The sequence below is a fragment of the Aythya fuligula genome, chromosome 14, assembly GCF_009819795.1.
Source record: "Aythya fuligula isolate bAytFul2 chromosome 14, bAytFul2.pri, whole genome shotgun sequence".
In the NCBI taxonomy this organism is placed as follows: domain Eukaryota; kingdom Metazoa; phylum Chordata; class Aves; order Anseriformes; family Anatidae; genus Aythya; species Aythya fuligula.
Genome location: NC_045572.1, coordinates 17,083,656 through 17,099,181, shown reverse-complemented (window position 1 = coordinate 17,099,181; position 15,526 = coordinate 17,083,656). Strand labels below are relative to the sequence as shown.

Here is a 15,526-nt window from a genome sequence, read left to right as displayed (position 1 = left end):
CACCTCCCGTGCAATCAGCACCAGCTGTTATCACTGCGTGATGGTGGATTTCTCTTGCAGGATGTGTTTATTTAAGCATAAAAGGGTGTTTTCTGCCTTCCCCTGGGAAGCCTGTTGTAATTGCCAACCCCCTCACAGCAGCAGCACCCCAAAGGCCCTCGCTGCTGGCGGAGCTCGATGATCCCGTGCCCCTTCCTCGCAGCCCGGCCCCCGCCTGCCACTGAGCCCTCTCCTCCTTCTCTCTTGCAGTCCAACAAAGTTCCCGTCGTGCAGCCGTCCCACGGAGTCCACCCGCTCACCCCGCTCATCCCTTACAGCAACGACCACTTCAGCCACGGCTCCCACTCGCCCCACTTGCCCGCCGACATCAACCAGAAGCAAGGTGAGGGCACCGCTGGGACCGGGCACGGGCGGAGGGAGGGGACGGTGCTGGACACCGCAGGGATCACAGCCAGCACCTTTAGGAACACGCCCGGGCCCCAAATCAATGGGAAAATGAAACGCTGGGGCACTGCTGAGTGGTAGGAGGTTGTTTAGCTTCTTGGCCATGCTTGGTAATCTTGGTCAGTAGGAGTTTGACACGAGAAGCAGCAGCCCCGCTGGGGAAATGGCCCTAATTCGCTGTGCACGCTGCCGTGGGGCTTAGCCCAGAGCAGAGCCTGCACGGTGTGCACGAGTCAACCAGAAAATGGAAAGTCTTCTTTCCTTTGACTCATACCCAGACTGTTGTCAGGCTGTCATTTTGAGAAAATAAATGCTTGAAACAGGAAATATTTTGACTAAATAGGATCAGCGTCTGAAACCTAAATGGACATCGGCGTGTGTGTCCCCACAGCCACACGTGCAAGCTCGTCACACGTTGGGCTCCTGGGGCTCCTGCGTGAGCCCAGCACACACCAACTAACCCGTGTGTACGGCGTGTAGGGGTTAAACCTGAGCTGTAAATACAGGAACACAGGCAAGGTTTCACCCCAGACCAGCGTTCCTGGGGGCTGCAGAGATCCCACAGGTCCTGTTATGGAGAGATCCAGCCCAGCACCCCCAGCTGTGCATCCCCCAGCCCTGTGCTGTCGGGGCAAGGGCTCCTTCCCCCTTTGGTCGGGCTGTCACCCTTCTCAGCCCTGAGACAGCAACACCTGCTGCTCTGGCTGTGTCCTGACAGAACACAGCTGCAGGTAAATTCTCCTACCAAGTTACATCTTCCTCTCGGTCCTGTTACAAATCAGGGTAGTGAACTCCTAATAAGATGGATCCATCGGAGTCAGTCCTAATTACAACCTTATCAGGAATCCATCTGGGAGAGTAATCCAGATCTTGAGCTTGCAGGCTGCTGGCAGCTCATCACCAATTCCTTAACGTATATATGGCCCGGGGCAGCTGCTGGACAACCCCTGCACGCTTTCTGTAGCCTGAGGCTCCTCTGCAGACCGCAGAGGGCTGGAGTTTTACCCTGGAAAGCCCTGCTGCTTAGCAGGGTGCGCAGCTCAGGCAGCTGTATCTGTTTCCTCCCTGGGGGATTTAAGTGCCTCGGGCCACGAGCAGCTCATGCCCAGAACCCAAATTCACTGCCCGTGAGCCTCCTGCTGAACCCCTCCTGCCCTGAGCTGGCTGAAGGGACGAGGCACTGTTCCCCAAGACAGAGAACAGCCGGGGAAACTGCAAGAAATGAGAAGAGGAAGCCCTCCCTGCCCGTTCTTCTCCAGCTTCTCCTGGGCTGCTCCCAACCCCAGCAGAGCCAACAGGAGCAGGAGATGCTGGGCTGCCTCCTGTGCCCATATCTCTGGAGACCACGCAGGGATTCCCTTTACGGAGGGAGAATTCCCACCTGGCACCATCCCCTCCTTCCCAGAGCCTGTGAAACGATCGCTTTTCATCCCAAACCATTTGCAGACACCCACTGGAGCATCCCCGCTGGTCGCTGCTGGGGTCTCGGGGCTGAGCGATGGGCTGGGGGCTGTAGGAACAGCGCTGCCCCCGGGCTCCCAGGTGCTGCAGAGAGTCCCACAGCAAAGAAAACTGTGACTTCAGTGCCCTGCCTCCTGCAGACAGCAATTCCCCTGTCCACCAGTGGCTGTGGGCAGAGCAGATGGGGCCGGGAGGGGTCCGTGTCAGCGCCGGCTCCAGCTCACCTCCTTCTCCCTTCTCCCAGGAGTGCACCGGCCCTCCCAGACCTCAGACATCCCCGGCTTCTACCCGCTCCCCCCGGCTGGGGTCGGCCAGATCACGCCCTCGATGGGATGGTGAGTGTGGGATCCACGCGGGGGTCGGCTTCCCCGGCTGCGTGCAGCCCCCGCTGCGTGCGGTGTGCCGGGGAGGGGGCTTTCACCCCGTGCAGGGGTGGGCAGCGGGTCCGTGGGGGGGTCCAAAGGCATCATCCTGCCCAGGGCATCCCTGGAGCAGGGGATGGATTCAAAACCACTGGATTGGGAAGGAGGGAGGGCTTCTTCCCACTTCTTCTAATCACAGCCAAGCCTCTCCTTTGGAGGAGGAGGGGTTTTTTTCCCTCGCTGGGGTTTGCAGCACAAGCAGGGCTCTCCCGGAGCGTGGAGCACAGGATGCTGCGCCCGTGGTGCCTCTCGGGAGGTGAGGCAGGAAAATGTGCCCCCGGGGCAGAGACCTGAGCCTGGCAGCCTCCCTGCTGCTGGTGACGGGAGGATTTGGCGGAGGCTGGCAGGGGGCTGCGGGGCGCAGGGCAGGCGGTGGCAGGGGGCAGGGGGCACTGCCCTCCTGCTGCTGGCTCAAAAAACCCCGACAAAACCCAGCAGAGCCGTCCAGGTACGAGGCCGTATCGCCAAATCGCCAAATGCGTTAAAACACCGAGTAAAAAGTCAGCTTTCTGTTGTCGTTGTCCATGGATTTCGTGCTGCAGATCTTTAACCACCAGGAAACAGAGGCTGAGGCCTGCGATACAGAGCTGGGCTTCAAAGAGGTGGCATTTTGCTTTCTGTGCTCCATCTGCTACTCTCGGGCGATGATTTAACTCCTCATATGACGTGATTCATCCTCAGGAAAAACAAGTACTGCGGTGACCGTGCCGTAACATGAAAGAAGTAGCTGGGGGTGAGGCAGGAGCTCCCCAACACGAGGTCCACTCGTGGGGTGGGAAGCTGCTGAAGGCAGCCCCGCTGCGCGGCGGGGAAGAACCAGCTTCTCCCCGAGGCTTTGTCGGGAGGCTGCTCGCGGAGGAAGCCGCACTGCTGGCAGCTCCCAGCGTCTGCGGGGTTTGGCATCCCCGATAAACCTCGCCAGGCGTGCACGTCGCTGAGTAATAGGGCAGATATGGCACGGCCACAGGCGGCAGGCCGGCCTGAGGGAGCGGGGAGCACACGTGGTGTCTGCAAGTGGCTTTTGTCCTATTTTTGCTTGTCCCGAATTCACAGAAAGAGCCTCAAACCACTCCTGAAGTGCCCGCCCCCGTGCCCAAAGCCGGGTGGGCTGGGGCACCGCAGTGGCACTGACCCCACAGGATGCAGGGGATGAGGACGGGGACAGGATGGGGACAGGGATGGGATGGGGACGGACGGGGAGCACCCACCGGTGCAGGAGGCGACTTCTCCTCCCCAGCTGGCCAGCAGGAGCCGGGCACAAGGCTCGGGAGGACGAGCTCTGGAGGAGGCATTGTCACTCCTGGCTGGAGCTGGATGCCTTAAGCTGCCTTAACCCAGAGCAGCCACCGGTGCTTCGGGGCAGCAGGATGGTGCCGTGATAAGGGGCTGCTGCTGCTGATCGGTGCTGGGAGTAGCCGTGCTGTCCCTACAGCAGCTCTGCACAGCATCTGTGCAGCCACATTTTGGGGTTCGAACATCCCGGCTCGCCTTCCCCAGGCGTCTGGGCTTCCACGCGCGGTTTCAGGCTGGGAGCGTGTTTTGGCAGCCGTACAGAACAAACCGAGGTGTTTTTGAGCTATCTCCATATGAAAACGTGGGGGCTTTCCCGTGCTGGGAACAACCAGGAACTTCCTTCATATTTATTTTACTATCTCACAAATAATTTCCAGCTCCAGGTCTGGTACATGCCCGATTCCCAGTGTGAAACGACTTGAAAAAGAAAAGCAGGACCTGGCGTTGGGCTTGTTTAAAAACAAGAGGCATCCTTTTGAGGATGTGCAGGGGCACTCAGAGCCTTTCTGGGACACGTGTGGAGCACAGGAGGTGCTCTCTGCCCGGCACCCCAAGGTTCCTGTGCACCCACACCCTCCCGGTGCTGCCTGTGGCCACTCAGCCTCATGCGTGCCGGGCAGAGGGGCTCTACCCAGGCTGCAGCTCTCTGGTCAAACCGTGCCCTTCCACTTCATCCGTGCAACAGCAATCTCTCCTAACTTTTCAGCAAAACTCCATATTTTGACTTTACCAAGACCCTGAACTCCAAAAAAGCCGCAGAGCTACCCAAACTGGGGGCGGAGGGGGGTCAGGTTTGGAGGCGAGCTCCGCAGGGAGGTCCAGCTCCCCCTGCACAAAGCCCAGACCCCACGCTGCCCCCGGCTCCGAGCCCCGTTAGCTGAGGGTATCTTTAGGAAATGCCACGTGGCTGGAGATACTTGATAGACTCTTTCTTCCCGATCCCAGGCAGAGCCAGTCTGTCTATCCGCTCCCGTCATGTGGATTTAGACAGCCGTATTCGTCAGCACTTTCCGCTGGGGCTTCTTTCTCCAGGTGAGTATGTGTGGGCCGGGGCAGCGGCCCGGCTGCCCCCGCAGCTTGCAGTGTGTGCAGTAGGAGCTTGCAGCAGAGCCCGGCCCCGCGGAACAGCGAGCGGCCAGGGAGGACGCCCAGCGACTGGGTTCCCACCAGCACGAGGCAAAGCAGAGCCAGAAATCCCTGCCTTGGGCTCAGCGTTGGGAAAAGGGGGCGAAATCCATCGCTCGGCATTTCCCCCCTTGTCCCTAACCGTGATGGCGAGTACATCCCAGGCGCAGGGCTGGGTTTTGCTTTGCAGGGGGTGATGTGTTTCACTGGGGCTCAGCTTTTAGGGCAGGACGGGCAGGGGGCAGGCACTCGCTGCCCTCCGGGCCCTGCAGCTTGCTCGCAGCCCGCAGCCAGAGCCCAGACCCCGTGCAGGGGCCTCGGGCAGCGAGCGCAGCCCTGGGGCAGCCGCAGCGCTGATCTCCCAGGGAGCAGGACACGGCCCCCGTGGCTGGGAATCGCAGAGCCTCGTGCCTCTGGGCGAGCTGCTGGGCAGGGCAAAGCCCAGCCCTGGCTCCCGGCTGCTCCCCTGCCAGCTTCTGCTTCTGCTTCGTGTTGTCCTGGAGAGCACTTAGCGGAGGCTTCCCGCAGGAAAACCACGCGAGCAGACCTCCGGCCACGCAAACCCTTTCTCCGTGCAACCCCTTGTCCACGCAAACCCTTCTCCATGCAGACCCCGATCCGTGCAGCAGAGGCAGGAGCGTGCTGCCAGCCCCCCCGGCTCTCCGAGGCTTCGAGGCATCGCTTCTCGTGGCCTCGGGGGCGCCGGGCAGGACGAGCTAACGGTTCCCTGCGGGGCCACGGAGCCTCCCCGGCTGTGGCACAGGGGTTCCCGCTCGCAGAGGGTGGATTTTGCAGCGCTGCTGCAGACGAACGAGCGAGTACACCTGGTCAGATAAGGATCAGACTTCAGACGGTGCTGGTGGATTAAATTAAACAGCTTTTCTTTTCGTGCCAGCATATCTAATGAACAGTTCATCTCCCATGGGCGATTCTGCCATCTCAAGCTGCAGTCATAAAGTGGCAAGCTTGGCAAAGCCGACTGCTCTGGCTTTACCCTCTAAAACTCTAGAGAGCTAATGAGGCTTGAAAGCTAGCGAGACCTCTCATGATCTCATTTCTGTGTTGGTGGATAACATTGCTTAGGCGAGGTGCACCTCCTAGAGTTGCAGTTTGGTTCATGTTCAGACTTATGCTTTTTCTGTTAAAAGGAAGGTGTGGGGTGGTCCTAATCTCTCAAATCCAAACGTTGGTTTGAGTTTGTTGTTCCTTCCTACAGCGCTAATAAGATATTGCAGCAACAGAGATCTGAGTGTCTGAAAACGCTCGTTAAAAGCGCCCTTGATCTCGGCGAGGCTGGCTCACGCCGCGGGCTGCTTTCTGCAGCCGCCTCTCGGCACCCGGCCGCCTCTCCCCGCGTGCGTTCGGCGCGGCTGGCAGGGGCCAAGGAAAGAGGGAAGAGATGCCCAAATCCCTGCTCCCCGCTGTGTTCACTCAGTCCCCAAATTTTGCAGCCTGCCAGGCGAAGGAAGCCGCGCCGCCGCGGGTTCGCTTTCCGTGTCCTCCGCTTGCCGTCTGCTTCTGCCGCCCCGGAGTGCCACCGAGGGAGAGCCACTGCTGGGGCTGCTGGGGCTGGCCCACCGTGGCCCCACAGCTCCCCGCACAGCCCTCGTGGCCACCCCGAAGGCTCACGGCTCGCCCGTCTCCCCTACAGGTTCACTCACCCGCTGATGCTGGGCTCCGGCATGCACACCACCGGCATCCCGCACCCCGCCATCGTGCCCCACTCTGGCAAGCAGGAGATGGAGCACTACGACCGAAACATGTAAGTTGGAAGCGTCACTGGGCTCCCAACACCGCGGGGTCCCCCTTGGTTGTCCCCTGTGATGTGGGCACAGGGCTGGGTGCTGAGCACTGCGTGTGCCGGGGCAGAGTTTGGCACCGGGTGGGTTTGGCACCGCGCGTCTGGGTGCTGGGGTGGCTCTGCCTGCTGACACTGACTGCTCCTCTTGTGTCCCTGCCAAGGAAACCTCAGCCAGAACCAAAGAGAGAGAAGGAAGCCAAGAAGCCCACTATCAAGAAGCCCCTGAACGCTTTCATGTTGTATATGAAAGAGATGCGGGCAAAAGTCATTGCTGAGTGCACCCTGAAGGAGAGCGCAGCTATCAACCAGATCTTGGGCAGGAGGGTAAGGGCTCTTCGCTGCGCACCCGTGGCCAGGGTCAGCGTCCCCTGGGGGGTCCAGGGGAGCAGAGCAGCAGCGTGGGGCTCGGCAGGGCAGTGATGGGACTTGTGCTGTGGTGGGGGGCATGTGGAGTGCAGACACCCCCAGAAACAAGGGCAGGGAGCAGGGCAGAGGGGGTTCTCCCATCGCTCTGATGGAGATTGGGGTTTTGTTGGTGTTGGAGGCACTGCCGCCTCACTGAGGAGCATCCTCAGGCTGAAAAGGTGGTGCAGAAAGACCCAAAAGTGGGAGAAAAGGGAAATCTTGCACCCCAGTAGCAACGCTGAGATGGCAAGGTCCCCAGCGAGACCAGTGACCAGCGCAGCACCCTGTCCCCTGCAGCTCCTCTTGGGCACCTGCCCCCAGGTGCTCCTCCCTCGTCCCCTGGAGCCCGATTCGAGCTGGTGGCCGCGGGGCAGGGGCGAGGGGACGCAGCTCAGCTCTGTACTTGTCCTTGCAGTGGCACGCGCTGTCCCGGGAGGAGCAGGCCAAGTACTACGAGCTGGCACGCAAGGAACGGCAGCTCCACATGCAGCTCTACCCCGGCTGGTCCGCACGGGACAACTACGTGAGTGGCGTCGCACCTCGGGTTCCCACAGAAAAACCCCCAAAATGGACCAAAAATGACCCGGGGGGGCTCAAATCGGTGCCTGCCGATGTTCCAGTTGTCCCTGGTAATGCAGTTTCTGGTGGGGTGGTGTGTGTAGAAATACAGCGGTGCTTGGAGCATCCCCGTGCTGCTCACAGGATGGTAATAATCATGGAAAATAATTTTTAAAAATGCAGAGTAGGAAAGGAAAAGCTGCTTTGCATGAGTTCCACGCAGAGCTCAGCCTCACGGGGTGCTCGGTCCAGCTCTGGGACTCCCTGCGGGGCCATGTCCCAGGCAGCAGCCCCGGTACCCCCGGCCCGTGGGGGCTCGTCTGCTGCCCTCGCAGGGTGACGGTCACCAAGTCGGTGCCTGCCCCCCTGGGATTTTGGGATTTTGATCCCACCCTGGCCACTGCTGTGAGAGGATCCTAAGCAAATCAAGCACGCCACGTTCAAAGTATTCAAATGCAGTCTGAGCACACGCTGACAGCAGCACTGCTTGCTCTGCGAGCTTGCGAGCGAGACCCAGCTCTCCAGCGAGCCTGATTCCCAAGCAAGGTTGCCATTAGGGATGAGAAAAATCTTTACAGATTAAAAAAAAAGGGGGAAAAAAGGTCCCAAATCAGGCAGAGAGGGGTCTGCAGGGAGCAGTGGCCGTGGTGGCAGCTCCCAGGCCGGCTGGAGGCACAGCACAGCGCAGCACAGTGGGTGTGCTGCCCGCTGCTTCGCGGCACGTCCCGCTTGCAGGTAGCAGGGCTGGCGTTTGGGGAGCCTCCGGGCTACTCAGTGGAGCATTTACAAGCGAGCATTAGAAGAATTCATTTCCTCGTAGCTGTATTAATAATGCAAGAGGCACCGCGGTAAGCGAGGTTCCACAGGCGGTGCGGCGCTCCCGACGCAGGAGATGCCGCCTTTTCTAGTGGCTTTCTCGCCTGTTTTGATCTCCCATGTAAAGAACCCTGCCTAGCAGGCTCACTGGGACCTGAAGCAAAGCACACGTAGATCTTCAGATGTCTGTCCATCCACTCCGGGGCTCTGTTGGTGGATCCAAGGCTCCGTCGTTTCCCTCCCAGCCACTTTCTTTGCCTTGGAGCCGTGCAGCCCACCCTTACCCTTCTTCCAGCGCTGCTCAGGAAGCCCAAACTCCACCAAAGGGTCCTTAAATAACAACAACAACAATTAGAAATGGAGTGCAGATGCAGAAAAAAAAACAGGAGAGGTTCTGGGAAGCCCCAGGTTGTGTTTCCCCTGAGACAGCACAGATGCCCCTGCCTCCTTGTGAGTGCAGACTGGGAGCTCGGCATCTTTGCAGGATCAGTGCCTGCTGAGACCCGAGGGGTGCCCGCAGAGAAGCCGGGGCAGCACCAAAGGGCGCTTCTCTGCGGGCATCCCAGCGTCTCAGCCAGCATCTCTGGAGGGCAGCAGCGATGGTAAGAGCCAGGCATCGTTTTCCTCCACGCCCAAGCACTTCCTCCAGCGGAGTCCCATCCCTCCTGCACCTTTCCTCCCGGGAGGCACCGGCTCCTGCTCCACAAGTTGTCCCTTCCCGGCCGGCAGACGAGCTCGGAGCACGTTGGCTCTCCCTCCCGGCACTGCCGAGCAGCTGCTCCGGGTCTCGTGGTCGCTGCAGGAGAAGCTTTTCTCTCTGGAGCTCGAGCGAGGAGGAGGAATGTAGGTCACCTCCGCGGCACGTGACTCGGATCTCAGGCAGGAAATACAGTTGCTCCCACACCGAAGAAAAAGCTTACCGCAGCTCGGAGCTTTCCACCTTCACTCAAACCACAAGAAGTCATATAAAAAGTCATAGGTCAAAGGCAGCCTGCAAGCTGTGCTCCCCACGCAGGCCAGATTTGCTCCAGCTCCACCGTGCCCTCATTAAGGAGGTCACCAGGAGACGCGGGGAGTTGTTACGTATTTGGGGTCAGGGAGGCAGTTTGGGGATAGGGTTGTGTTTTGCTGCTCAGGAGTGAAGAAAACGTGAATGAGAGGTGGGTCCAGAGCTGCAAAGGCACTGAAGCAGGGAGATGAGTTAAAAAAAAAAAATGTAGTAGAGAGATGAGTATTTTAAAACAGTCTCTAAGGACTTGCACAAACTGCCTTTCCCATCTGAAACCAGGGATGCTCCTCCTGGTTCCACGTCACTGAGCAATTTCTGTCCAGGTGTCAGGAGCAAGTGAGTGTGTGCTGGAAATGGGGAAGGTGCTGGAACAGGGCAAATGGTTTATAGGAACATAAGGATGGAGGAGGAGATAGAACGTGCCAGGAGGGTGAGCTGTTGCTCGTACAGCCTCAGTCGCAAGTGGTAACTCTTGTTTAATTCTATTCATTTAGTTAAATCTATTAATTACAGCAATGGTGGGTGGAACTCCCAGGTGGCACACGTAGGGTGGCTGTGGCGTGCCGACAGAGCAGCTCCGGCACAGAGCTGTCTGTTCCCATCCCCGTGAGCCCCCACAGAGCTCCTGAGGGTTTCCACAGCACTCCAGGGGGGCAGCAGAAATGCTGTGGTTTTAGAACAGAAATCCCATTTCTCACCCATCATCGTCAGCTACCAAGGGGGCTTCCCTCCTCAAGCATTTTGGTACAGACGATGAGCTGACACGGCCTCACGCTGCAGTCCTACAGCTCATGCAGGCGCTTTGATAGCTCCTCACTGCTGTCGGGGACACGGAGCACCCCAGGGTGCTGCCCCCAAGTCGCTCAGCACCGCGTAGCACCGAGCGCAGGCAGCTTTCAGCGTGCACACGTGGTTCGTGCTGCTGGGCTGTGCCAAGCTGCTGCCCACGGCCGGGCGAGGAGCAATTTGCCCGGGTCGGTGCCGAAGTGAAAAGGTCCAGTACTCACCATGTCACACAGACCAAACGCTACCACACCATTTCCCTAAATCCATTCAGATCGGAGTTGTGCCGTGTCGTGCAGGTGAAACCTCAGTGGGATTTACTCTTGGGCTTCTTTGAATTGAGGAGCAGAGCTGGGTGATCGTTCACAATAACGCCCTGCAAAGAGCCATTCTCCAACCACATGCACTAAAATCTTATTTTGCAACTTCTTACGGGGGCTGCAGCGTAAGTGAGGGGCTCGGCTGCATTTGCAGCGTGGCTGTGGGCTCACGCAGTGCTATCAGACCTTGCCCAAACATTTCAGGGCTCCACATTAGGAAGAATTGCCAGCAACGCAGCCAGGTGACAGCAGCGCCGTGCCCTCTGTCTCGGGGTTTCTGCTGCTGCCCCTGTGAATGCGCTCAGCTCCTGCACGCCCGTTCGGGCATGCCGGGGATGAGTCAGAACGCCTGCGGTGCTGGATCCAGGGATGCTGACAATTAGGGTTGTTGCTGAGCAAACGTACGTGCCCAGAACAAATTTGTGCCATGTCAACGACAGCCGTAGCCACTTGTGCAGACGGTTGGCTCGGTGGCTGCTCTGAGAGTTCCCCCTGGGTCTCTTCTGTGGAGCACCAGGCCAGCACTGCATGCAGCCACGGCTTTCCCAAGGGCCAAATCCAAGCCCCACAGCCCTGAAAACACCGAGGGGCATCCCTGGTCTCCTGGGAGCATGGACTAATGGGCTTTTCCTTGCATTTCCTAGGGGAAAAAGAAGAGACGGACACGGGAAAAGCAACAAGATTCCAACTCAGGTAAATCCTGCGGTGCCAAGCCACGTGGCTCCTTGGTGGCTGCCACCTTGCTTTTGCTCGGAGTGTATAATCCACAGCAGTCGTCGGGTTTTACCGTGGTTCCTTTTATTTTCCTGATCTTAACTAATGAACTGCACGATTTAAAGGCAGTGAATGAACATTGCTGTGAGTTCTTCATAGGTGTTAGAACATGGGTAGTTCATAGAAACTGAAAAGATCAGATTTTGGCAAGCAGATAACTTAATATATATTATCACTCAAGTTAATTATTCATAACAAGCAGCTGAATGTCCCCATCGGCCCCACAGGTACTGTTAAGGAAAGCCCTCAAATGAGTCAATATTGTGTGCGGGACTAAATGCAGTGAGAGGCCTGAAGACTGGCACTGCCCAAAATTTGTTTCGCTTTTCATAATAAGGCAGAGCTCGAGTAAAGTCAGACTAAAAACTAGGACAGGTTTCCTCCCTGCACCACGCTGTTTATCAGAAAAGGCCCTTTGACAGGTTTGAGCTGCTCATACACACATTCCCGTCATCCAGGGCCATTCCCATACTGGCTTCTGGAGCATTTCTACTGGGAATGAATCACGTCTGTTCCAGTAAGCAGGCATTGTAAAACATCAGGAGACCATCCCTGCCCACTGTGGCATCGCGTAGCCTTCAAGTTACGACCCGCAAGTCGAGCCCTGGCTCTGCTGATGTGCTTGCCAGGGATTACGGGGCCATACAACCAGAACCCTGCAGCCCGCATTAGCACTCAGGGTTCGGGTTATCTCATTAATCGCTGCAGGATGATCCCTTTGGATTATCCATAAAAAGCAGTTCCGTAAAAGTGTCCCAGTGATAACTTCGGTTTGGTTAACGCTGTTAAGCCATTCAGTGCCTGGCCTGCAAAGGAGCACTCAAGCATTTAGGTTTCTGTGTAGTGTGAATGTATTTACATACCCAAACGGCTTGTGTGTGTGATACAAAAATAGTTAATTTTGCCCATTCCGGACTGAAAGCCTGGTACACAACAGGAAGCACTGGTGGTGGCTGATAGAGGCGGTGTGAATCCAGCACAGAAACCCTTCGAATCCTATTGCAGCACGGCAGAACAAGCACGATGTGCCTGAAGGAAAGGCCACGGAGGGTGGCTTTTCCACCCGACCTGGAAGGGGAAGGCAGGGGACAGAGCAGGATGGCCGGGGCTGATCTCCGCGGTGCTACCTCTGCTTTCCACCTGCTTCTGCAACGTTTCCTCTCTTCTCTTCCGCCCGCAGCCCGCGCTCGCTGGCAGCCCGGTTAGTCACTGCTGGGAAGGCAGGGAGCAGGTAAGGATTCAGGCACAGCAGGCAGCGTCGCTGTCCTCTGGCAGCGCTCCCAAACCTAAGAGATTGGATGCGTCACGAAAAGCCGTGAATTTCCCGGTAATTGCTCGCATTTCCTGGAGCTGAGCTGGATTTAGCTGAGCTAGGGAAGCACAACGAGAGCAAAATCCAGGAGAATTCAGCCAGGAGGCCGTTTCCCAAAGCTCCTCCTTCCCCAGCTGCCATCACTGACTTTGCCTAACGCTCGCTTTTTTACAGGAGAGGTGGTGCCGGCACCGTTGCAGAACCAAAAAAAACGGGATTGTAGTCTGTTAGTGGTGTGTTAAGTGGCTGACATGATGTTGCCTCTTTTCTTCCTCCTGCTCCTCCTCCTCTTTGTGCCTCTGCCTTGCCCATTCTCCGCCACGCATGCTTCTGTGTTCAGATCCTGCCTCTCCTAAGAAATGCAGAGCTCGCTTTGGCCTCAACCAACAAACGGACTGGTGCGGCCCGTGCAGGTGTGTATCGGCAACCGGCGGCTCCTGGGCACCTCGCGGGGTTTTCCTGGGCCAGGGGGTTCGGCTGCGCTCGGTGCTGTGGTGGTTTGCTCCCTCGGGGGCTGCTGTCCCAGCTTCACGCTGTGTCTGGCAGCTGCCGTGGGCACTGCTCCTGTGGTGCTCTGCGTGGACGCTGGCTGATGAACCTTAAAAGCTCATTTGCAGGTGATCCTGGTGTGGGGCTTTCCTCCCCTGTTTAAGATTTCCTATCCCATAAACATGGTAGTGAAGGTTTTCCCTGCTTATCCTGGGACTAACCGTGTAATCCAAGCTGTGCCCTCGCTGGCCCTGAAGCTTTGCAGCACCCACCATGGGGTGGGAGAGCCTCAGGCAGTGAGGCAGTTTGCAAGCTCCTGGCTTCTAGGGCAAGACCATGGAAAGGCAGCAGTGAAGCGCAGTGCCTGAGCTGTAGCAGTACCTGGCTCAGGGTGTCTGCAAGTGAATCCTGGTAGGAAAAGCTCAGGGGGGTGCTCCTGGACCAGGACAGAGGTCTGTGGCTCACAGCACAGCAGGTGCATTTCCAGGTTTCCATACCCATGTGCTGAAGACAAGCAAAAGCTGAAAGCACAGCGAGAAGTATTGCTTAATGTGCTTACTGCAGCATAAAGCGAGGGAAATCATTTAATCCATCCAACTCTGAATCCTGGAGGTGTAGCCCTGCAGAGTCCCGGCAGTGCTTGGTCACGGCTCACCCAGGCTGTCCAAGGTCTCAGACCATCAGCTGGCGGGGTCGGGCAGGCCCCTGCACCACGGGGGTGAGCAAGGAGGCTGGGCACACACCTTGGGAATTTCTTACTGCTTCAGAGCAGCTTCAGAACATCCCCTGCTTTAACTGATTAAGTTAAATCCCCTAATTTAACTGATTAAGAAACTGAATGTCCAGAGGGACACCCAGGATGTGGCAGAGAGCTGAGGGACAGCAGGTTGGGGGCAGCTCCGCTCCGATTTCATTTGAACTCTCTTAACTCAGCTTCAGCGCTAACCCTCTGCATTGCTTCCGATTAACACAGGCTGCTGAAGTGTTTGTAGACCTTAGCATGCTTTTTATTTTTAAACTTTTGCCTCTCCAACACTATTTAGTCAAATCTTTTCTGCAATTCTTTGTACTAACATGTTGCTGCCAGCTCAAAGGCTTCTGTCCTGCGTGCTGTGGTCACCGATGCCTGCGGAGAGCAATGCCCACCAGACGAGTCCCACTCCACAGGAGGAGAGTTTAACTGGTTAAAACTGGGTGGTCCTGCTCTGGAGGTTTCACCCTCAGCCCCCCTTACACCAGGGCAAAATGCTCCAGGGTGCCGTAGTTCCTAAAGGACAGGGATAATAAATCCTTTTAGCTGTATGGTAGCCATGCCAGCCCTAGCCCACTAAATGCTTCATGATCAACAATCTGTAGTATCAGATCTGCTTTTTCTCCGTTATTTTACATCTAATTGAATCAGTGGATGGAATGGATAGATTTGTATCATCTCACAAGTAGGTCGTTGAAACTCTCGGTCCTGCAGCTACTCCTGAAATGTCTGTGGGAAACACAGATTGTCCTGAGGTTTGTCTGCTCTGGGAAATTACAGCCCGTGCAGAATAACCTGTGTTAAATATTCCATTCAGCAGGGCTGTCGTGTTTCATATCACATTAATTGGGTCACCACAGCTAACTATGACACTGACAGCAGTAATACCACTTCTCTTGTTCACATCCAGTGCAAAGTCATGTTTAATACTGGGCTAGTTAATGCATATTCCAACACTGTCTGGTTTTTCATTAGTAAGATCAAAGAAAGGTGTGTGCCCGCATTAGCAAGTTCTCCATTTGATCTGTTTTCCTCAGATGAGACAGTCGAGGCAGGGAGCTGAGCAGGAGGAAGACATTCTTTTTAGCTATTTTAGCTATAAAGTCATTAACAGCATCTCCAGCAGAGGAATTGTTCCCTCGCTACTGTTAAGGTGACATCTTGAGAGCTCTATTGTTTAAAACTACTGAGCTGCTCAGAGCAGGTGACATGAGGGCTCTGTCAGGAGAAGAGAAGGAAAACCAACTCCATACAGAGCGTGTACAGACAGCGTGAGACAGTGCGAGGTGCTACCTGAATAGCCAGGAACGGGTCATCTCCGTGTGAGATGGCAACTGGAGCTCAGGTAAACACAGGCTACATGTTCCTGCTTTTGGTCCCAAACAGCAGAATTGTCCTGGGATGCAGTGAAATCATGTCCAAGTCTGGCTACAGCGAGGACAATGTGTGGCTTGTATTTTTGAGCCCCCAGACCAACAGGGGACAGCACATCCAACAGAGGAGCAGCAGTTTCTTACTAGGAATGTGGGGCTAGCGGGGAGTGATTGTCAGCAGCTGGGTACTTCTCTGTGAAACCCTTTTTGTGAGCAGATCTGCCCCTGGCTGCTCATTCACACACCTCTGCCGAACCCCCTGCAGTGTGTGTGTGTGCACTGCACTTTGTGCTTGTGCCTCAGCTTCCGAGGAGACAGATCACCGTGAACACTTTTTGCCCAGGAAAGCCCTGGGCTGAAGTGAGAACGGTGGCACTGTCCTGGCTGCTT

The 15,526-nt window shown here is 56.7% G+C and overlaps 1 protein-coding gene across 2 annotated transcripts in view; it reads left to right on the top strand.

Moving 5' to 3' along the window:
* TCF7 (transcription factor 7) overlaps positions 1-15,526 on the top strand; it is a 62,807-nt gene that overhangs the window by 46,255 nt on the left and 1,026 nt on the right. The window contains exons 4-10 of one of the 2 annotated variants that reach the window (XM_032197242.1): positions 250-382; positions 2,150-2,240; positions 6,397-6,507; positions 6,708-6,870; positions 7,367-7,474; positions 11,082-11,130; positions 12,392-12,431. In XM_032197242.1, coding sequence (XP_032053133.1) covers positions 250-382; positions 2,150-2,240; positions 6,397-6,507; positions 6,708-6,870; positions 7,367-7,474; positions 11,082-11,130; positions 12,392-12,417 — 681 coding nt within the window. In that variant the 3' untranslated portion in view covers positions 12,418-12,431. Of the gene's footprint in view, positions 1-249; positions 383-2,149; positions 2,241-6,396; positions 6,508-6,707; positions 6,871-7,366; positions 7,475-11,081; positions 11,131-12,391; positions 12,432-15,526 lie in introns of those variants that run through there. The other variant, XM_032197241.1, reaches the window with a different exon arrangement.